The following is a 24,674-nucleotide window of genomic DNA, read 5'->3' on the forward strand; positions in this document are numbered from 1 at the left end:
ATGACAAAGGAGAGCATGAGCACAGAAGTGTTAAAATTCGAAAGACTGAGACACACTCAGCAGCAAGACAAAGATCCCTGTGGGGCCAAATCACAAAGTGGCAGTCATATGCATAAAATAGATAGATAACTAATAAGCACCTGCTGTATAAAAACAATAAAATCCAAAACAGCAAAAAAAACGCCAAGTGGTAGACCAGGCTGAGGGTTCAGCAGTAAGTGGAGGCAGCTGAGAGTTCATACCCAGCAGAATAACAGGGATTTAAATGCCCCACATGAGGCAGGGGTCCCACATCAAGCTCATTCCCTAAAGCCAGAGGCTAAGGTGACACTTCACTACCTATAAACCTGTAAAGCCACGAAGAAGCCTGTGAAGGTGCTCGGGGCTGCCTCCTATGTAAAGGAAGCAGAAACAGATACAGCACTTTAGCCTGGTCTTGGGCTCAGCCACCATCTGGTGACATCTGCATGATCACTTACATCTGTACCAGACGGAAGGGCTGAACCTCAAGGAGAAGAATTGGCCCCAGACTAGAGGCCCATGGGTGCAGGGCAGTGGGGTATGGTTGGCAGGGACACCACTGAACTGCTAGGAAGAGAGAAGCTCGGAGAACTGAGAATGAAATTGAAACTCCGATGCCAAATAAGACTGCTAAGCAAATTTCCAAAAAGCATGGAAGGAAAAAAGCCAGCAATAAGAACAGCCTCCCAAAAATAAGATGAATTTACTCCTGACAAAAATGAAGACAGAACAAGTTGAAAATAACTTTAAAATAATTTTGTTTAGAACCCACCAAGTTAAAAGTAGGGAATGCATCCTGAAAAAGAACAGAGAACTATGAAACAGAAATTGGGAAAAGTGAAACAAGAACAGGTTGACATAAAAAAGAATGGACTATAAAACCTGGAATCATAAACAGTTATAAAATGGAAGTCAAAGATTTCATCCACAGCCAACCCAGAGAGATCATGACATAAAAAGATGAAAGTGCCATTACTAGAAATAAAAGATGTGTTGACAGACATAGAAGCATAGCTAATGAGTTTAAGAAGAAAATAGAAGAAATAAGTAGAGAATCAAAACCTGCAGAGATAAGACTAAGAGTGTTCTAAAATTAAAGACATGATTTCCCAGATGGAAAGTGCATACCAGTCATCATCTAGAATAAATTTAAATCTATGCCTAGGCACATCACAGTGAAATTGCAACAGAACATCGAAAATGAAGTTTTAAAAGCCACCACAGAGAAAAGATAGTCACTCCAAAGGAACCCGAAATAGATTCACAGAATACTCAGCAGCAACAAAAATAAATGCCAGAAGAGAAGGATGTAATACATTCAAAATGCTGAGGGAAAATAACCTTCAACCTAGAATTCTATTCATACATGCAGCAAAATTACCACTTAAGAGAAAGGGCAAGAAGTTTACCATCCATAGAACATGGATGAAAAAAAACTACTAGGTTATGTATTTCAGTAAAAGGTTTATGTGAACCTCACAATTGCTGGAGTTATCCTAACTATACGATTATGAAATATTATATGCCTCATCACAAGTTCTGAGAGCATGGTCTCTTAAAAGTAGCTTCCAAAGGCCATTTTATTCTGATAGAGCTTTGACTTTTTTTTATTCTAGTTGTCATAATAGAGAGCATTTTTTCCCTTTCTCCCAATCTTTAATTGAAAGAGGAAATCTTTAAAAGAAAAACTGCCTAATTTCCCCACCAAAACAGCTATTTAAACTGCTACCAGTTACTGCAGTCCACTTCCAAATGCTCAACAGTAGATATGTGACATTTATGATTAAAATGTATAGAGACCTTGAAGGATACCCAAATTCACAAACCTGCCTCTCACAAAGAGTCTCCCCAAAATAGAGAATGTACTTATATAAACAATTTATCATAAGATGAGATAGCTAAGTTATAGATGAATTACTTAAGTGACCCCTTTAGACCCCTAAAAAGAGTTAGTGGAAATTCACTGAGGAGTTAACTTCAAAGTTCAAAGGTCCAATGAGGAGCGAACACTGGTCAGCAACAAAGGAAAAGGAATTTAAACTCTGACCACAGCAAAGGGGCCAATCAGTGTGTTCTATGGACCTTCAAGATCACTCTCAGAGAGTAGAATATCTTACTATCAAAGGCCTACTGAATACTTTTATGTGGTACAATCAGTAAACATTTCTGTATTTGGATCTTTTCTACTATTTTCCCTGTAAACATTCTAATGGGATGTCTAATACTCTATTGGGTGGATACACATACAATACTCTTAACCAGAGCCTTCTTCTTGGACATTTGTGTTGTCTGTATTGTTTTAATTTTTATCAATAATACTAAAATAAGTGTCATCATAGAACTTTTCCTTTCTTTTGAACAAGTTCTTGGGGAAAATTCTAATGGCATTTGTTGATAGTTGGCAAACTTTGAGTGCTCCTTTTAAAAGGAGGGGATTTATACTTAATCTTTCCTCCTCTATTCCAATGCCAGTATTTCATCACTCTCTCTTCTCCTTGAACTTCTCACTACGGCCATTTCCTTTGCCTTTTGAATTTCTCATTCAGTGCCAGCTGTATGAAAATAGTACTTTTCAAATTCCTTTAATAAATCCTTATAAGAGGACTTGGAGAGCTCTCAAAATTCTATCAACAAAGATTGGTCTAAACCACAACTGTTTCTTCATGCTACACCAACCTGGAAATATGATTAGCTTTTTGAGTAAACTATGAAACAATTCTACAACTAGGTACCATAGAGTAAAATGTACTGCCAAAATCAATATATGAAAAAAGGTCTTACACAAAGCAGAATAATCTACTTGAATCTTCAGCCTTGATAAATTCAAAACAATGTTATCTACAGTGAGAGATAAATTTATCAGAATCTAATTTTAATTTAAAACACAGCCTTTTATTTTAACTAGAGGACAACACAAGAGGAGTTGTGTCAGTCAAGCTACAGGTTTGTCAATTTTGTTGATCATCTAAGAAACCCAACTTTGGGTTTCAATGATTTCCCTCTTGTTTTCCGATTCTCTATTTATCTCCACTCTATTCTTTATTATTTCTTTCCTTCTGCTAGCTTTGGGTTTAGCTAGCTCCTCCTCTTTTTTTTTTAATTAATTTATTTATTTTTGGCTGTGTTGGGTCTCTGTTTCTGCGCGAGGGCCTTCCCCAGTTGTGGCAAGCGAGGGCCACTCTTCATCGCTGTGCACGGAGCTCTCACTATCGTGGCCTCTCTTGTTGTGGAGCACAGGCTCCAGATGCACAGGCTCAGTAACTGTGGCTCACAGGCCCAGCCGCTCCGCGGCATGTGGGATCCTCCCGGACCGGGGCTCGAACCCGTGTCCCCTGCATTGGCAGGCGGACTCTCAACCACTGCGCCACCAAGGAAGCCCTCCTCTATTTTTTTAATTGAAGTATAGTTGATATACAATATTATATTAGTTTAAGGTGTACAGCACAGTGATTCAGCATTTTTACAGACTATACTCCATTTAAAGTTATTATAAAATAATGGCTATAATTCCCTGTGCTGTACCCTAACCCTAACCCTTGTTGTTAACCTATTTTATTTTATTTTATTTTATTTATTTATTTTTTTGCGGTATGTGGGCCTCTCACTGTTGTGGCCTCTCCCGTTGCGGAGCACAGGCTCCGGATGCGCAGACTCAACGGCCATGGCTCACGGGCCCAGCCGCTCCGCGGCATGTGGGATCTTCCCAGACCGGGGCACGAACCCGTGTCCCCTGCATCGGCAGGCGGACTCTCAACCACTGAGCCACCAGGGAAGCCCTGTTAACCTATTTTATACATAGTAGTTTGTACCTATTAATCTCATATGCCTATCTTGCCCCTCCCCACTGGTATCCACTAGTTTGTTTTCTTTATCTGTGAGTCTATTTCTATTTTACTATATACATTTGTTTACCTTTCAGATTCAACACGTAAGTGGTAACACTCAGTATTTGTCTTTGCCTGCCTGACTTATTTCACTAAGCATAATATTCTCTAAGTCCATCCATATTGCTATAAATGGCAGAATTTCATTCCTTTTTATGGATGGGTAATATTCCATTTTATATATACACACCACTTCTTTATCCATTCATTGTTGACAGATACTTAGGTTGCTTTCACACCTTGGAAATTATAAATAATGCTGCTATGAACATTGGGTGCATGTATCTTTCCAAATCACTGTTCTCATTTTTTTTTGGATGTACACCCAGGAGTGGAATTGCTGGATCATAAGGTAGTTCTATTTTTAGTTTCTTAAGGAACCTCCATACTGTTTTTCACAGTACCTGCACCAATTTACATGCCCACTGACAATGTACAAGAGTCCCCTTTTGTTATTTATGGTCATTTTGATGACAGCCATTCTGACAGGTGTGAAGTGATGTCTCATCACGGTTTTGATTTGCATTTCTCTAATAATTAGCAACACTGGCCATCTCTTCATGTGCCTGTTGGCCATCTGCAGGTCTTCTTTGGAAAAACATCTATTCAAGTCTTCTATCCATTTTTTTAGCCAGGTTGCTTTTTTAAAAATATTGAGTTGTATGAGCTGTTTATTTATCTTGGACATTAGTCCCTTGTTGGTCATATCATTTGTAAAGTATTTTCTCCCATTCATTAGGTTGTCTTTTTGTTTTGCAGATGACTTCCTTTGCTGTGCAAGAGCTTTTAACTTTAATTAGGTCCCATTTGTTTATTTTTGCTTTTATTTCTTTTGTCTTAGTAGACAGATCCAAAAATGTATTGCTTCCACTTTTGTCAAAGTGTTCTAGTTTTATGCTTTCAGGTCTTGCAGTTAGGTCTTTAAGCCATTTTAAGTTTATTTTTGTACATAGTGTGAGAAAATGTTCTAATTTCATTCTTTTACATGTAACTGTCCAGTTCTCCCAACACCACTTATTGAAGAGACTGTCTTTTCTCCATTGTATATTCTTGCCTCCTTTGATGTAAATTAATTGGCCATAAGTGCATGGGTTTATTTCTGGGTTCTCTGTTCTGTTCCACTGATCTATGTGTCTGTTTGTGTGCCAGTACCATGCTGTTCTGCTTACTGTAGCTTTGCAGTATAGTCTAAAGTTAGGGAGAGTGATACCTCCAGCTTCGTTCTCTTTTTCTCAAAATTGCTTTAGCAATTTGAGGTCTTTTGTGGTTCCATATGAATTTTAGGATTCTTTGTTCTACTGTGGAAAATGTCATGGGTATTTTAATAGGAATTGCATTAAATCTGTAGATTGGGGCTTCCCTGGTGGCGCAGTGGATAAGAATCCTCCTGCCAAGTCAGGGGACACGGGTTCAAGCCCTGGTCCAGGAAGATCCCACGTGCTGCAGAGCAACTAAGCCCGTGTGCCACAACTACTGAGCCTGTGCTCTACAGCCCGTGAGCCACAACTACTGAGCCCACATGCCACAACTATTGAAGCCCATGTGCCTAGAGCCTGTACTCTGCAACAAGAGAAGCCACTATAATGAGAAGCCCAGGCACCGCAACGAAGAGTAGCCCCCACTTGCCCCAACTAGAGAAAGCCCGCGCACAGCAACGAAGACCCAATGCAGCCAAAAATAAATAAATAAAATAAAAAATTTTTTATAAATCTGTAGATTGCTTTGGGTAGTATAGACATTTTAACAATATTAATTCTAACAATACAAGAATATAGGATATCTTTCCATTTCTTTGTATCCTCTTCAATTTCTTTCATCAATGTTTTATAGTTTTCAGAGTATAGGTCTTTCACTTTCTAGGTTAAATTGATTCCTAGGTATTTTGTTCTTTTTGGGGCAACTGCTTTTTGGTTTTGTTTTTTTTTCTTTGCTCTCGCTTCCCGATAGTTCATTATTAGTGTATAGAAAATTAACAGATTTCTGTATATTAATCTTGTATCCTGCAACTTTACTGAATTCATTAATTAGTTCTAATAGTTTTGAGGTGGAGACTTTAGGGTTTTCTATGTATAGTATCATGTCATCTTCAAATAGTGAGTTTTACTTCTTCCCTTCTACTTTGGATGCTTTTTATTGATATTTCTTTTTCTTCTCTGATTGTTGCTGTCAGGACTTCCAATACATTGTTAAATAGAAGTGGTGGAGAGTGGGCATCCTTGTCTTGTTCCTTATCTTAGAGGAAATGCTTTCAGCTTTTCACCACTGAGTATGATGTTATTAGCTGTGGGTTTGTCATAAAGAGCCTTTATTATGTTGAGATATGTTCCCTCTATACCAACTATGATGACAGTTTTTTATCATGAATGGATATTGAATTCTGTCAAAGGTTTTTTATGCATCTATCGAGATGATTACATGATAGTGATCCTTCCTTTTGTTAAGATGGTGTATATTACATTGATTTGTGAATACTGAACCATCCTTGCATCCCTGGAATAAATACCAGTTGATCATGGTGTATGATCCTTTTTATGTATTGTTGGATTGAGTTTGCTAATATTTTGTTGAGAATTTTTGCATCTATATTTATCAAAGATGTTGGTCAGTAATTTTCTTTTTTGTAGTGTCTTTGTCTGGTTTTGGTATCAGGGTAATGGTGGCCTCATAGAATGAATTTGGGAGTGTTGTTCTGTCCTCTTAAATTTTTTGGAATAGTTTGAGGATAGGTAGTAGCTCTTCTTATGTTTGGGAGAATTCTCCTTTGAAGTCATCTGGTCCTGGGCTTTTGTTTGCTGGGAGCTTTTTTTATTACAAATTCAATTTCACTACTAGCAACAGGCCTGTTCAAATTGTCTGTCTCTTCTTGATTCATTTTTGGCAAGTTTTATGTTTCTAGAAATTTGTTCATTTCTTCTAGGTTGTCCAATTTGTTGGCATATAACTGTCTATAGTATTCTCTTATGATTTTTTGTACTTCTGTAGTATTGGTTGTTATTTCTCCTCTTTCATCTCTTATGTTGTTCATTTGGGTCCTCTCTCTTTCCTTCTTTTTTTTTTCTTTTTCTTTTTTTTTTTTTTTTGGCGGTACGCGGGCCTCTCACTGTTGTGGCCTCTCCCATTGCAGAGCACAGCCTCCGGACGCACAGGCTCAGCGGCCATGGCCCATGGGCCCAGCTGCTCCACGGCATGTGGGATCCTCCTGGACCGGGGCACAAATCCGCGTCCCCTGCATCAGCAGGCGGACTCTCAACCACTGTGCCACCAGGGAAGCCCTGTCTTTCCTTCTTGATGAGCCTGGCTAAAGGCTTATCAATTTTGTTTATCATTTCAAAAAACAGGTCTTGGTTTCATCTTTTCTATTTTCTTTTTTTTTTGGTCTATTTATTTCCTCTCTGATCCTTATTATTTCCTTCCTTCTGCTCATTTTGGGCTTTGTTTGTTCTTCTCTTTCTAATTCCTTTAGAACGCTTAAGTTAAGTTGTTTGAGATTTTTCTTGTTTCTTGAGGAAGGCATGTACCCCTATAATGTCCCTTCTAGAACTACTTTTGCTGCATCCCACAGATTGTAGAAAGCTGTGTTTCTATTTTCATTTGTCTCATGGTATTTTCTCATTTCCTCTTTGATTTCCTCATTGTCCCATTGGTTTTTTGGGAGTGTGTTGTTTACTCTCCACGTGTTTGTGCTTTTCCTGGTTTTTTCCTGTAATTGATTTCTAGTTTCATACCACTGTGGTTGGAAAAAATGCTTGATATAATTTCTATCCTCTTAAATTTGTTGAAACTTCCTTTGTGCCCTAGCTTGTGATCTATCCTGGAGAACATTCCATGTGCACTTGAAAAGAATGTGTATTCTGCTCTTTTCCGATGCAATGTCCTTACTATTAAGTCCAACTGGTCTATTAAGTCATTTAAGACCACTGTTGCCTTAATGATTTTCCATCTGATCTGTCCATTGATATACGTGGGGTGTTAAGGTCTCATACTATTATTGTATTATTGTCAGTTTCTCTCTTTATGTCTGTTAATATTTCCTTTATATACTTAGGTGCTCCTGTATTGGGTACATATATATTAACAAGTATAATATCCTCCTCTTGTATTGATCCCTTTGTCATATAAAATGCCCTTCTTTGTCTTTTTTTATAGCCTTTGTTTTAAAGTCTATTTTGGCTGATATGAGCGTTGCTACCCCTGCTTTCTTGTCATTTTCATTTGCATGAAATATCTTTTTCCATCCCCTCATTTTCAGTCTGTGTGTGTCCTTAGCTCTACAGTGCGTATCTTGTAGACAGCATGTACATGGGTCTTGTTTCTATATCCAATCAGGTACACTATGTCTTTTGATTGGAGCATTTAGTTCATTCACGTTTAAGGTAATTATTCATATGTATATTCTTATTGTTATTTTGTTAGTTGTTTGGTGTTCTTTTAGGTCTTTTTGTTCCTTTCTTCTTTTGTTCTCTTGTGATTTGATGACTATATTTAGTGTTATATTTGGATTCCTTTTTATTTTATGTGTGTACATCTATTATAGATTTTTGGTTTGTGGTTACCATGAAGTTTTTATATAGCAATATATAAAATATGCTATAAATATCATATGATATATATGATTGCTTTAAGTTGCCCATCTCTTAATTTCAAATGCATTTTAACAACTCTGCATTTGTACATCTAGTTGTTTTGTGTATCCCTTAAGGCCACTTGGTTTTTTAAGAGTATGTCATCTAATTTCCACATATTACTGAATCTTCCAGTTTTACTTCTGTTACTGATTTCTAGTTTCATTCCACTGTGGTCAGAGAAGATACTTTGTATGATTTCAGTCTTTTTAAATGTACTGAGTTTTGTTTTGTAGCCTAACATATTTTCTATCCTGGAGAATGTTCCATGTGCATTTGAGACAAAATGTGTAGGCTGCTGTTGTTGAGTAGAGTGTTCTATAGATGTCTATTAGGTATCTATTTCCTTATTGGTCTTCTGTCTAGTTGTCAATCCATTAACAAAAGTGATATATTAAAGTCTCTATTACTGTAGAACTGGCTATTATTCCCTTCAGTTCTGTTGGTTTTGCTTCATATATTTTGGGGCTCTGTTGTTACGTGTGTATATGTTTATAATTTTTTATCACATTAATGGATTGACCCATTTATCAACACATAATGTCACTCTAAGTCTCCTGTAACAATTTTTGTCTTTAAGTTTATTTTGGTCTGATATTAGTATAGCCACCCCAGCTCTCTTTTGGTTCCTATTTGCATGTAGTATCTTTTTCCATCCTTCCACTTTCAATCTATTTGTATCACTGGATCTAAAGTGAAGTCTATTGTAGACAGCATATATGTGGATAGTTTTTAATGCATTCTGTCTGTCCCTGCCTTTTTTTAATATATATATTTTCTTTTAATGTATTTTTATTGAATTTGTTACAATACTGCTTCTGTTTTTTATGTTTTGGTTTTGGGCCATGAGGCATGTGGGATCTTAGCTCCCTGACCAGGGATCAAACCCACACCCCCTGCAGTGGAAGGTGAAGTCTTAACCACTGGACCACCAGGCAAGTCCTGTCTCTGCCTTTTAATTGGAGATTTTAATCCATATAATTTAAAGTAATTACTAATAAGGAAAGATTTACTTTTGTCATTTGCTGTTTGTTTTCCAGGTCTTATACCTGTTTTCTTCTCAATTCCTCCATCACTATCTTCTTTTGTGATTAACTGTTTTTTTTTTAGTGTAACATTTTTATTACCTTCTCATTTTTTCCATATTTTTCTTGTTTTTTCCTTAGTAGTTACCCTAGGAATTAGTTAATATCTTAACTTTATAACAAGTTTGAATTAATACCAACTTCATATCAACAGTATACAAACCTCTGCTCCTACATAGCCCTGCTGCCTCCTTATATTACTGTTGTGACAAATTACATCTCTATGCATGTGTGCCCATTAACACAGACTTTAAATTATTGTTTTAAGCCTTTCCCTTTTAAATCATATACAAAAACAAAGGAGTTACAAATTAACAATGCAACACTACTGGCTTTTATACTTATATATGTAGCTACCTTTACCTTTCTTCATTTCTTTTTAGAGCCTCAAGGCACTGTCTAATATCCTTTCATTTCAGCCTGGAGGACATCCTTTAGCATTTCTTATAGGGCAAGTCTACTAATGACAAATTCCTTCAGGTTTTGCTTATGTGGGAATCTTTCAGTCTCCAGTGACACTGTCTATGGGGGTGTAAAGTGCCTCCCCAGGCCATCTGCTGCCATCAGTCACACTTGAGAGACCAGATTCCCCCTTTGGTCTCTGCTGAAGCCACGTTTGCTGACTAGGAAAGCACCACTCTGGGCTGTCTACTGCTACCACATGAGGAGCAAAATACCAGCCTCTCCAGTAGGTCTCTGCTGACATCAGAGGGGGGAGCATCCATGGTGTTTAGCTGGGGTACAGCAAGTATTGTTAAAAAGGCTTATATCCAGCTTAGCTACCGCCTTCCCAGTGCTTTGGCTGGGGAGTATATTTTTTTGTTTGCATCTGTCAGTGGTTCTGGGTTGCAGGATCCTCCAGTGTCCAGTCCGGGATATATGAAAGATTTGTTAAAACTCAGGGGACTCACTACTATGCTATTCCTCAAGTCCTGAGGCCCTAGTCAGCCTGCTTTCCTCTTTACATCTTTTGAAATCCTCTTTCTGCCATATTATGCCTAGGGTTTTTAATTGTACTTAGCAGTGGGAGAGCAGGGAGAAATTAGTCTAAGCCATCTTGTCCTCAATTGTGTTTTGTGATGTTTTATCTATATTTGCAACAAAATTTTTCTTGGACAGAGGAATACAACACATAATCAGAAACTTTAAGCACTAAAACGATCTATCTAGTCTAATCTTCTCATTTTCTAGAAGAGATAGTAGGTCCGTCAGATGAATTTGCTTACTTCCCATAAAGCCATAGAGCTTCATAATAGTAAGGCTAAGAATAAGACCACAGACAGACACATTTCTATAATGCTGTACAGCTTTCATTACATTCTTTCATCGTCGCAGATGAAGATAAATCCTGGACCTAGATCTTCTTTCCTTAATCACTGAAACACTCACTAACATACTGTGATTTTCAGCTAATCTTCAGCATGCACTGTAGGACAGAAGAGAGTAACACTTTGGAAGAAAATGAAGATGGCATCTTAGGTGATATATGTTTGTAAATTCTCTTCAAAATAATTACTGAGTTTCTAATACATAAATACATAGAAGACTACCTCTTGATATATACTAAATTTATATTTTGATGAGTGAAAATCAGGATGCCGTACATACCTTGGAAAGCTTACAAATATGCTTCATCTACATAACCAATATATTAAGGTGATTTAGTAACTAATGTACATTACATGAGATCATCTGAATACATTATAGCAAAAGAACTCATGATATGTGATATATGCCCACTGGGTTTTAATTTGATAAAGAAAAAAGCCACAAAGTTTTAGAAGCAGTAACATTTCTATACTGTTTACATTTCAAGAATGTTTCTTGCTGTTTTCTTATAGATATTTGAAAATTGCCAGTGAGGTAATACTTCATTTTACTCTTCTAAAAATGGATTCAGTATGCATTTAAAATGGATTCAGTATGCATGTTATACTTTAATCAAATTTACATTTTAAAAACATATTACATAACCCTGTAAGAGACTTACATAATCACTAGTAATGCCAAAAAAGAGACAGAGCTCTAAAACTCTTTAATTTCTCCCAGGAGAATTTACTATTTTGTATCATCAACTATATTAACTTAAGGAAAACAGTCTTGAAATGAAAAGATACTCATTTACAAGGACAATGTATTCTTTTTTTTAAAAAAGCATGGAGTATCAAATATTTCAGAACTTCAGGGCCTACAAACTGCCATTTGAGTTTAAGTGAGCCTCAGTCTTCCCTTGCAAATTAAATGAAGAGAGTATTTTATATCAAGTTGTATCTAAGAAATCTGGCTTTGAAGTAAAGCAGCATGCCCAGCATATTCCTACTGGATTCAGTATTGCTTTAGAGACCTGATCCTAGACAGATGGCAAAGTCAGATGACACATTAGCTGAATGGACTATGGATTCCTTTCAAGACCATCTGTGTTCATGGCTAGTCCTTCACAACAGTACACACAGGACTGGAGGCACACAGTGACTAGTCATTCCAGCAAGACCTTCCCATCATGCCCCCTGACCCTGCTGAAATCAGTTATCACCAGAAGCCCGGGACCCCCAGGCCATTCATTGTGATCGGGGTCCCTGTCCCCACAGGGTCTGGATATATCCTCTAATCGGACTTCGCGTCTCCCACCCTCCCCAGCTTGAGAAAGCCTCCCACCGTGCCCTTTAAGAACTCGGGGTGGAGCATCAACAGATCCCCTATATTCTCAACTTCTTCTTTTAACATTCCTTCCTCTCGCCTTAATCCAGTGCTTCTCAATCCTGACTGCACTTCAGAATCACCTGGGGAGCTTCTACAAACTCCCAGCACCCAGGCCTCAGTAGGTTGCAAGCTCCCCCAAACGATGCTGGTGTCCGCAAGGGTGAGCGCTGCTGGGCTGAGTGACACCCTGTGCTGTCCCCTCAGCAGCTGCTTCCCAGACAGAACTCTCTCATCAGGGGGCCTTTCCTCTCCCACAGCTCTGGCACCACCAGGACTCAAGTGAGCAGGCTGGCTGCTTTTCACTGCCACCTCCAAACATGAAATCTCTCTCCTCTAAAATCTCCTAGCTTTCCAAATGGCGGGCAGTTCCTCCAACACACAGGGACCTCTTGTACACCTGTTTCTTTGCATTTGCTTTTTCTCTGGAGTAATGTTCTGAACCCCTCAGCCATTAAAAAGAAAAGTTCTCTTGTTTCTGTAAAACTCATTTCACTGGTAACCTTGGCCCTTGCATGAAGCCCTCTTGGTCTCTCTGAGCTTAGAAGTATTGCTAAAATGCTTCCTCCATAGCACTTTCATCCCACAGTGCTATTGTAGTGCTCACTGCACTGCTCGTGAAGAGGACTTGCCGTTATAAAGTGAGAAATCAGTGGTGTAAGTAGGAAAATTCGGAGCACATGAGTCTACAGGGAGCTGCAATTCATCACATGTGGTGCTAATACAAAACTGAAAAGATTATCCTTTGGACCAAAAAAAAATCTTCTCTTTATTAAAGATAATTACACTGAAGCTGTGGCTCTATCACAACTGCTATAAAAAATCTGGCCCAAGATCAACACTATTAAAGGGATTTGGCTATTGAAGTACCACACAGGCCCCGAGCAGAAAACAGACCTACAGGACAAGCACCAACCCTGTGAGTGGCATTTTACTCAGTTCATATGCACACAAACAATGAGCTAATAAGTTTAACTAACTCTCCTTTTAACACTGCTCCATATGAAACAGTTACCTCTAATTGCTTTTTAATCATTTACACTATGAATCAGTCTTTTAAAAAAAAAAAATTGTCACCTCTGGCCTCTAGCCTGAGCCAAAATACTACACCCTGCTCTCTGGCCTGTCCACAGGAAAACGTGGGACTAAAACATTTGATTCTTTATATACTCACTTGGTCCTTCTTGATCTTACCTACATAGCATGAAAAATAAGATCAGTTTCTTTGAATTTATTCCTTTTCCTAACTCCAGGGCCCCATTTGTATAACTTAATCCAGATGTTCATATCATGGTGGTGCCTGGTCTAAGTAAGGGCCAGTGAGGCTGCATTTTATGCTGAAAACCTAAATCTCACCTCTCACTTGATAAAAGTAGAGACGGACTTTGGGTGTATGTATGTATGTATGTATCTATCTGTATATATATATAAACATATATATATATATATATATCTTTGTGCACATATCTGCAAATGTACAAACTCTCTTACATACTTAAAAACTGATAGTGCATTACTGATTGGCCACAGTTTTTTAAATAGTGTTCCTCTTGGGGGAATAAAATGTTTGCTTTAATATAATCTAGTCTTGCCCGTTTATCAAGTTATATAATATGAAAATGTTAAATCCAAAAACTTTTTATCTTAATCTCTTCTCAAAGCTACTAATAAATACAATGATTTTAATTATACCAGGCTTCCTGGTTTCTCCCCTAAGTACTACAGTTTAAGCCCTACAAAAGAAGTCTCTGTAGTTAAGTATATATATATTTTTTTCCAAAGTCACCTTGATTGTCCATATATACCAAGAAACAGTCAAAAAATTTTAACATAGCAAAAGAATAACTCAGAGTATTTAAGTTCTCTATAATAAAATTTGTTGCTTTTCTGTTCCTTCTTCCTCTCTCATGAGGAAGCAATGAAGAAAACACAACAAACCGAAAACACAACAATTTGAAATCCCAAGCTACTGTGTGGTAAACTTCCTTTTTCATTTTCATCTCTTCCAGGGAAACCTATTGGCATAAGATATAAAAATTTAACTTTAATCACATAATATACAGATGAGGTGACAGATTAAAGGTGTTTGGAAATGTTCTTACCAATACCTTAAGGCTGGTGTATAATCATGTGTCCTAACTGCTACGCCCTCAGGAAATTAACAGTATTTTATAAATAAAGGGATGAATGGTCACAAGCTAGAAAGCTGCCAGCTTTAACAAAATTGACCAGGTTGGGGCTTCCCTGGGGGCGCAGTGGTTGAGAGTCTGCCTGCCGATGCAGGGGACACGGGTTCGTGCCCCAGTCTGGGAAGATCCCACATGCCGCAGAGTGGCTGGGCCCGTGAGCCATGGCCGCTGAGCCTGCGCGTCCGGAGCCTGTGCTCCACAGCGGGAGAGGCCACAGCAGTGAGAGGCCTGCGTACCGCAAAAAAAAAAAAAAAAAAAAAAAAAAAAAAAAAAATTGAGCAGGTTGCTTTACTGTAGGACTTCAAAGCCCTTAATGAGCTAGCGTGCACTGCAAATCTCCCAGAGCAGGTACAGAGGCAGCAAATCTGTCTTACCACACAGCCCTATTAATGTCTCCCAGGAGAATGCTTTATCAAAGTAGTTTGGGAAAGACTGAAACATATAGGTGCCCCATACAGATGGTTAGGTGACTTTCTCCTGGGGCCAACAGTAGGGATTTGACATGGCACAAAGACTAAACGCCACCATGTGTGGATCAGCCAGGACTTCCTCTGTTGACCGTGTGTGTCCCATGTACAGTGGGCAAGGGGGGGAGTGTAGGGGAGCGAACTGGTGGAGGGCTCTTCTGCCTGCTTTTCGTACACACCTGTTTCTATAGTCTAAAAACTCCATAGTTACGCAGCTGAGCTGGAAGCTTGGGCTGAGCGCTAGGCGCACTGTTTACGCTGTGATGGGAAATCTGATAGACAAACAAGCAGTCTCTTTCGTTAACAGTGACTTCAGAATTCCCAGGCCCCCACCAGCTCCTCAGTCACCAAGCCCCAGAGCAGGCAGGAAGCCCACCTAGAGCAGCTCAGATGAGGACTGCTGATAGCGGCAGCACGGTTCACAACCAGGAACTAACTACTGTCACTTGTGCAGCAGGAGAAACATAAGGAGGTTGGTCACAAAAGCCCTTTCAGACAAGTGTTCCAAGCATTCATCCAGGTGGCTCCCAAGTCCTGGTCTGAAACCAGCAGCTGGTAGATAAGCACCTCCAGAATGCCCACTAATGTTGTTGTGACAGGCTTGCTGTTGGTGTAAATCAGGAGCATCAGCTCATCTAGGTCCTCCTGGGGGACGTGGTGAATGCCTCAATTGCCAGCGCAATGGAGCCCTGTCTTCCTGTACACACGGATACTTTGACTCAAACAATGGGAAGGGGGAGGAACCTTCAGGAGATGGACCCTGGCTCTACTGTTTACTAGCTATGTCACCTTGGGTAACTTGCTTAACCCCTGTATGCTTCAACTTCCTCAACTGCTTTTCTTTGTTTTTTTTTTAAGGTTAATATTTATACCTACTTCATAGGGTTTTTGTGAAGATTAAATAATGCACTGAAAGCACTTAGCACAAATGTGTGCTCTATTATAGATGCTCAATAAACACAGCTAATGATTTACATGAGTAGAAATCACAGCCAAGGAAGGGCAAGGATAGAACTAAAGCTTGGCCGTAGTAAATAGCAGGGACTCAGTAAACACTTGTTGACTGGTTAATTAATCTCTCGTAAAGCTAATGCTGAAATACTGAAAAAACGGTTCTCACTTATTTATATGTGGGTCAGGAGGAAGAGGGCTTTTAATTACCCTTCAAACTGAAGAAGGAAGCCCATGTCTGATGGCATTTGCATCTCGAGGTTGAGTGGACACTAAAGACCATCTAGTTCTCTAAAAGAAGGACAAGCCAATGTTTAAAGTGGTTTCAGTGACTCAGCGAGTCCTGAGATGCACCATATAGAAACATATGCTCTGAACTACCCAGAGCAATGAGGTAGAAACTGGGTCTGTTTATAGAGAAATTTCTCAACATTTCCTGCCCAAAGTCAGAGAGGGTCTTTAAAGATAGCTTCTTCAGCAGCAATTAATGAAAGGAAGGATCTGTAACACTCTTTACCACACTCCACGGATTTGCTGTTTGCTTCTCATTTTCAACTCTACAAAGAGTGTTCATGTATAAGGCCATAGTAGCACATGTCAATAAGGCAGAATTCATTCACAGGTGAAACAGATTGGGGTGATACAGTCTCCCAATGTTGCTGATTCAGCTTTTCATCCCAAAGGAAAATACCATCCTAAAAAAAGCACTGTGGGCGCACTAACTCCATGCTGAGGACCATTTATTTTTAGTTTATGCAGAATTAACACAGCTCCTAAAACACTGAGGAAAATATAGGCACTCAGACTGCACATACTACACAGAAAAGCCACGTTCCCCAGCACCAATCGGAGAGGCACCCCTTCTGCTCCTCTCTCTGTAATGAAAACCACATGCAACCCTCAAAAGCCAAGACTGAACTGTTTCACACATTTGCTTGGTTGCTTATTGAGGAAACTGTCCCTTTTCCACATGAGGCTGGGGGCTGGCTGGATAGGAAGAAATTCAACCCCACTCTGCTCTTCCGGTCCAGTCCAGACATCATCTTGGGAACCTGACCAGCCAGTTCTGTGGTGATCGATCAACCGTCGCAAAGGAACCACAGTGGGAGGACAACTGCCTACTGACAGTTCTCAGAAATCAACGTCATCTCCTACCTGCGATGGACAAGGTCTCGGAGGAAGCGCGGGTGGTGGAGGTAACAATCCTGACTTAGAAGCTGAAAAGAAAAATACACACTGTTAAGGACCACCGAAAACAACACACAGCACTCTTCCACTTGTTAACTGGGAAGAGCTATCGCATTTAACAAGTTTAAATTTTTAAAATCTATCTGAGGTTTTTTTTTTTTCTTAAAAAAAAAAGAGTACATGGGGCTTCCCTGGTGGCACAGTGGTTGAGAGTCTGCCTGCTGATGCAGGGGACACGGGTTCGTGTCCTGGTCCGGGAAGATCCCACATGCCACAGAGCGGCTGGGCCAGTGAGCCATGGCCGCTAAGCCTGTGCTCTGCAACGGGAGAGGCCACAACAGCGAGAGGCCCGCGTACCGCAAAAAAAAAAAAAAAAAAAAGAGTACATGCTATTTCCAATCCCTTCTTCATTTTCCTCCTATCCAAAATCCAAATATTTATATAGGCTGTTGCGATTAAGACAGTGTAAAACAGTACGGAAATGACACCCTTTGATCAAAAGACTGGAACCCAGCACGGGAAGGACAGTCAATCCCCAATTAATCTGATGTTAATTATTTAGTTTCAAACACTCTAGGCCCTTTGGCTCCTCTCCTATTTCTCCCAAGCTCTCAGCCATTACACTGCTCATTAGCTTGAGTTGGGAGCCAGAAATCCAGAATCCCAACAAGGCAGCACTGCTGCCCTGTAAGTGAGTGGGTCTGATAGCAGTAGGGGAGGCTGAAAATGATGGACTAAAATGATATTTAGGGATTCTTCAAAGATCTCAATTTCCTTTTCGCCCTCTGATCCTTATTATCAGGGATAATTAAATCTGTTTCTAAAATAATCTGGCCCCATCTGAAGCATCTTCTGAAAGAAAGTTTCATTCTAACTTTTAAAAAAATTTTTGTGAGAGACAGAGAAAGCTGGAGTTAAGCCAAGAATGTCTGAGTTGTAATTTTACAATGAAAACAAAAATCTGCTATCGAATTATAAATAAGGCTCATGATCACATGCAAGAAATAAGTTTATCATCACACACTGGCCAAGTTACACCACATCCCTTACAAACTCCTTAGAAAAGCACACTGTGCTCTATATAACTATATGCAGTTTATCTCCAAATCTGTATTATGTGGGCTAATATTTGGACAACTTTCTATGCCTTAAAAATAAATCATACCCTTTCTCCTGCTGCCAGGATAGGAGCTCAGCTCTGCGTTTCCTAGGCGGATTGGGATTCCACTGGCCATGTAGACCTTGGGCTGCGGTTCACCGCACACCCACTACACTCCAGGCGCCCAGGCAGGGCTCCTTAAACGATCCACCATGTGGCTGACATGGTCTTGGTGCTCCAGCCTGCTGTCAGGCTTGAGGCTCCAAGGTAGGAGAGCCAAGTTCAGGACACTGGTCCACCAGACCTCCCAGCCCCATGTAATATCAATCAGCAAGAGCTCTCCCAGAGATCTTTGTCTCAACGCTAAGACCCAGCTCCACCCAATGGCCAGCAAGCTGCACTGCTGGATGCCCCATGCCAAACAACTAGCAAGACAGGAACACAACCCCACCCATTAGCAGAGAGGCTGCCTAAAATCGTACTAAGTTCACAGACACCCCAAAACACACCACCAGATGCAGCCCTGCCCAACAGAAAGACAAGATCCAGCCCCACCCACCAGAACACAGGCACTAGTCTCCTCCACCAGGAAGCCTACACAACCCACAGAAGCAACCTCAACCACTGGGGGCAGACACCAAAAACAATAGGAACTACGAACGTGCAGCCTGCGAAAAGGAGATCCCAAACACAGAAAGTTAAGCAAAATGAGAAGACAGAGAAACACACAGCAGATGAAGGAGCAAGGTAAATACCCATCAGACCAAACAAATGAACAGGAAATAGGCAGTCTACCTGACAAAGAATTCAGAGCAATGATAGTAAAGATGATCCAAAATCTGGGAAACAAAATGAAGAAAATACAAGAAACATTTAACAAGGACCTAGAAGAACTAAAGAGCAAACAAACACTGATGAACAACACAATAAATGAAATTAAAAATTCTCTAGAAGGAATCAAAAGCAGAATAACTGAGGCAGAAGAACGGATAAGTGACCTGGAAGATAAAATAGTGGAAAAAAACTACCACAGAGCAGAATAAAGAAAAAAGGATGAAAAGAATTGAGGAGAGTCTCAGAGACCTGTGGGGCAACATTAAACACACCAACGTTCGAATTATAGGGGTCCCAGAATAAGAAGAGAAAAGGAAAGGGACTGAGAAAATATTTGAAGAGATTATACTTGAAAACATCCCTAATATGGGAAAGGAAATGGCCAATCAAATCCAGGAAGCACAGAGAGTCCCATACAGGATAAATCCAAGAGGAAACATGCCAACAAACATATTAATCAAGCGATCAAAAATTAAATACATGGGCTCCCCGGGTGGCACAGTGGTTAAGAATCTGCCTGCCAATGCAAGGAACACGGGTTCAAGCCCTAGCCCAGGAAGATCCCACATGCCGCAGAGCAAATAAGCCCGTGCACAACTACTGAAGACTGTGTACGTAGAGCCCGTGCTCTGCAAAAAGAGAAGCCACGACAATGAGAATCCCATGCACCACAAAGAAGAGTAGCCCCCGCTCACCACAACTAGAGGAAGCCCACAAACAGCAACGAGGACCCAACAGAGCCAAAAATAAATAAGCAAATACATTTATTTTTATTAATTAAGTGCAAAGAAAAAATATTAAAAACAGCAAGGGAAAAACAACAAATAAAATACAAGGGAATCCCCTTAAGGTTAACAGCTGATCTTTCATCAGAAACTCTGCAAGCCAGGAGGGAGTGGCAGGACATATTTAAAGTGATGAAAGGGAAAAACCTACAAGCAAGATTACTCTACCCAGCAAGGATCTCATTCAGATTCCATGGAGACATTAAAACCTTTACAGACAAGCAAAAGCTAAGAGAATTCAGCACCACCAAACCAGCTATACAACAAATGCTAAAGGAACTTCTCCAGGCAGGAAACACAAGAGAAGGAAAAGACCTACAATAACAAACCCAAAACAATTAAGAAAATCGTAATAGGAACATACATATCGATAATCACCTTAAATGTAAATGGATTCAATGCTCCAACCAAAAGACACAGACTGGCTGAATGGATACAAAAACAAGACCTGGGGCCTCCCTGGTGGCGCAGTGGTTGAGAGTCCGCCTGCCGATGCAGGGGATACGGGTTCGTGCCCCGGTCTGGGAGGATCCCATATGCCGCGGAGCGGCTGGGCCCGTGAGCTATGGCCGCTGGGCCTGCGCGTCCGGAGCCTGTGCTCCGCAACGGGGGAGGCCACAACAGTGAGAGGCCCGCGTACCGAAAAAAAAAAAAAAAAAACAAAAAAAAAAAACAAGACCTGTATATATGTTGTCTACAAGAGACCCACTTCAGACCTAGGGACACATACAGACTGAAAGTGAGGGAATGGAAAAAGATATTCCATGCAAATGGAAAACAAAAGAAACCTGGAGTAGCAATACTCATATCAGACAAAATAGACTTTAAAATAAAGACTATTACAAGAGACAAAGAAGGACACTACATAATGATCAAGAGATCAACCCAAGAAGATATAACAACTGTAAATATTCATGCACCCAACATAGGAGCACCTCAATACACAAAGCAAATGCTAACAGCCATAAACGGGGAAATCGACAGTAACACAATCATAGTAGGGGACTTTAACACCCCACTTTCACCAATGGACAGATCATGCAAAATGAAAATAAATAAGGAAACACAAGCTTTAAATGACACAATAGACAACATAGATTTAACTGATATTTATAGGACATTCCATCCAAAAACAACAGACTACACTTTCAAGTGCTCATGGAACATTCTCCACGACAGATCACATCTTGGGTCACAAATCAAGCCTTGGTAAATTTAAGAAAATTGAAATCCTATCAAATATCTTTTCAGACCACAATGCTATGAGACTAGATATCAATTACAGGAAAAAATCTGTAAAAAACACAAACACATGGACGCTAAACAACACACTACTAAATAACCAAGAGATCACTGAAGAAATCAAAGAGGAAATCAAAAAAACCTGCAAAAAATGACAGTGATAACATGATGACCCAAAACCAATGGGATGCAACAAAAGCAGTTCTAAAGGGAAGTTTAGAGTAATACAAGCCTACCTCAAGAAACAAGAAACATCTCAAATAAACAACCTAACCGTACACCTAAAGCAATTAGAGAAAGAAGAACAAAAAACCCCAAAGTTAGCAGAAGGAAAGAAATCATAAAGATCAGATAAGAAATAAACGAAAAAGAAATGAAGAAAACAGCAAAGATCAATAAAACTAAAAGCTGGTTCTTTGAGAAGATAAAATTCATAAACCATTAGCCAAACTCATCAAGACAAAAAGGGAGAAGACTCAAATCAACAGAGTTAGAAATGAAAAAGGAGAAGTAACAACTGACACTGAAGAAATACAAAGGATCATGAGAGATTACTACAAGCAACAATACGCCAATAAAAAGGACAACGAGGAAGAAATGGACAACTTCTTAGAAAAGCACAATCTTCCGAGACTGAACCAGGAAGAAAGAGGAAATATAAACAGACTAATCACAATCACTGAAGTTGAAACTGTGATTAAAAATCTTCCAGCAAACAAAAGCCCAGGACCAGACGGCTTCACAGGCAAATTCTAACAAACATTTAGAGAAGAGCTCACACCTATCCTTCTCAAACTCTTCCAAAATATAACAGAGGGAGGAAAAATCCCAAACTCATTCTATGAGGCCACCATCACCCTGGTACCAAAACCAGACAAAGATGTCACAAAGAAAGAAAACTACAGGCCAAAACCACTGATGAACATAGATGCAAAAATCCTCAACAAAATACTAGCAAACAGAATCCAACAGCACATTAAAATGATCATACACCATGATCAAGTGGGGTTTATCCCAGGAATGCAAGGATTTTTCAATATACGCAAATCAATCAATAATATACCATATTAACAAATTGAAGGATAAAAACCATATGATCATCTCAGTAGATGCAGAAAAAACTTTTGACAAAATTCAACACCCATTTACGATAAAAATGCTCCAGAAAGTAGGCATAGAGGGAACCTACCTCAACATAATAAAGGCCAGGGCTTCCCTGGTGGCGCAGTGGTTGAGAGTCCGCCTGCCGATCCGGGGGACACGGGTTCGTGCCCCGGTCCGGGAAGATCCCACATGCCGCGGAGCAGCTGGGCCCGTGAGCCACAGCCGCTGAGCCTGCGCATCCAGAGCCTGTGCCCCGCAACAGGAAGGGCCACAACAGTGAGAGGCCCACATACCGCAAAAAAATAAAAAATAAAACATAAAGGCCATATATGACAAACCCACAGCCAACAAAATTCTCAATGGTGAGAAGCTGAAACCATTTCCACTAAGATCAGGAACAAGACAAGGTTGCCCACTGTCACCACTATTATTCAACATAGCTTTGGAAGTTTTAGCCACAGCAGTCAGAGAAGAAAAAGAAATAAAAGGAATCCAAATCGGAAAAGAAGAAGTAAAACTGTCAGTGTTTGCAGATGGCATGACACTTATACATAAAGAATCCTAAAGATGCTACCAGAAAACTACTAGAGCTAATCAATCAATCTGTTAAAGTCCCAGGATACAAAATTAATACACAGAAATCACTTTCATTCCGATACACTGATGAAAAATCTGAAAGAGAAATTGAGGAAACACACCCTTTACCAGTGCAACAAAAAGAATAAAATACCTAGGAATAAGCCTACCTAAGGAGACAAAAGATCCGTAGGCAGAAAACTATAAGACACTGATGAAAAGACATTAAAGACGATACAAACAGATGGAGAGATACACCATGTTCTAGGATTGGAAGAATCAACATTGTGAAAATGACTCTACTACCCAAAGCAATCTACAGATTCAATGCAGTCCCTATCAAAGTACCAGTGGCATTTTTCACAGAACTAGAACAAAAAATTTCACAATTTGTATGGAAACACAAAAGACCCCGAATAGCCAAAGCAGTCTTGAGAAAGAAAAACGGAGCTGGAGGAATCAGGCTCCCAGACTTCAGACTATACTACAAAGCTACAGTAATCAAGACAGTAGGGTACTGGCACAAAAACAGAAATATAGATCAGTGGAACAGGATAGAAAGCCCAGAGATAAACCCACGCACACATGGCCACCTTATCTTTGATAAATGAGGCAAGAATATACAGTGGAGAAAAGACAGCCTCTTCAATAAGTGGTGCTGGGAAAACTGGACAGCTATATGTAGAAGAATGAAATTAGAACATTTCCTAACACCATACACAAAAATAAACTCAAAATGGATTAAAGACCTAAATGTAAGGACAGACACTATCAAACTCTTAGAGGAAACCACAGGCAGAACACACTATGACATAAATCACACCAAGGTCCTTTTTGACTCACCTCCTAGAGAAATGGAAATAAAAACAAAAATAAACAAATGGGGCCTAATGAAACTTAAAAGCTTTTGCACAGCAAAGGAAACCATAAACAAGATGAAAAGACAACCCTCAGAATAGAAGAAAATATATGCAAACGAACCAACTGAGAAAGGATTAATCTCCAAAATATACAAGCAGCTCATGCAGCTCAATATCAAAAAAACAAACAACCCAATCCAAAAATGGGCAGAAGACCTAAATAGACATTTCTCCAAAGAAGATATACAGATTGCCAACAAACACATGAAAGGATGCTCGACATCAATAATTATTAGAGAAATGTAAATCGACTACAATGAGGTATCACCTCACACCGGTGAGAATGGCCATCATCAAAAAATCTACAAACAATAAGTGCTGGAGAGGGTGTGGAGAAAGGGGAACCCTCTTGCACTGTTGGTGGGAATGTAAATTGATACAGCCACTATGGAAAACAGTATGGAGATTCCTTAAAAAACTAAAAATAAGGGGCTTCCCTGGTGGCACTGTGGTTAAGAATCTGCCTGCCAATGCAGGGGACACAAGTTCAAGCCCTGGTCAGGAAGATCCCACATGCCACGGAGCAACTAAGCCCATGCGCCACAACTAGTGAGCCTGTGCTCTAGAGCCCATGAGCCACAACTACTGAGCCCACGCGCCACAGTACTAAAGGCCATGCACCTAGAGCCCGTGCTCTGCAACGAGAAGCTACTGCATTGAGAAGCCCGTGCACCACAACTAAGAGTAGCCTCCGCTCACTGCAACTAGAGAAAGCCCACGCACAGCAACGAAGACCCAATGCAGCCAAAAATAAATTAATTAATTAAAAAACAAAACAAACAAAAAATACTGAAAATAGAACTACCATATGATCCAGCAATCCCACTACTGGGCATATACCCTGAGAAAACCGTAATTCAAAAAGAGTCATGTACCACAATGTTCATTGCAGCTCTATTTACAATAGCCAGGACATGGAAGCAACCTAAGCGTCCATCGACAGACGAATGGATAAAGAAGATGTGGCACATATATACAATGGAATATTACTCAGCCATAAAAAGAAATGA

General features: G+C 39.8%; 1 protein-coding gene across 4 annotated transcripts in view; it reads right to left on the reverse strand.

Moving 5' to 3' along the window:
- Positions 1-24,674, reverse strand: part of REPS2 (RALBP1 associated Eps domain containing 2) — a 235,483-nt gene that overhangs the window by 47,930 nt on the left and 162,879 nt on the right. For all 4 annotated transcript variants that reach the window (XM_060087427.1, XM_060087429.1, XM_060087426.1 and 1 more), the window contains exon 14: positions 17,072-17,133. In XM_060087427.1, coding sequence (XP_059943410.1) covers positions 17,072-17,133 — 62 coding nt within the window. The remainder of the gene's footprint in view (positions 1-17,071; positions 17,134-24,674) is intronic.

Source organism: Mesoplodon densirostris, chromosome X (assembly GCF_025265405.1).
Source record: "Mesoplodon densirostris isolate mMesDen1 chromosome X, mMesDen1 primary haplotype, whole genome shotgun sequence".
NCBI classification, from domain to species: domain Eukaryota; kingdom Metazoa; phylum Chordata; class Mammalia; order Artiodactyla; family Ziphiidae; genus Mesoplodon; species Mesoplodon densirostris.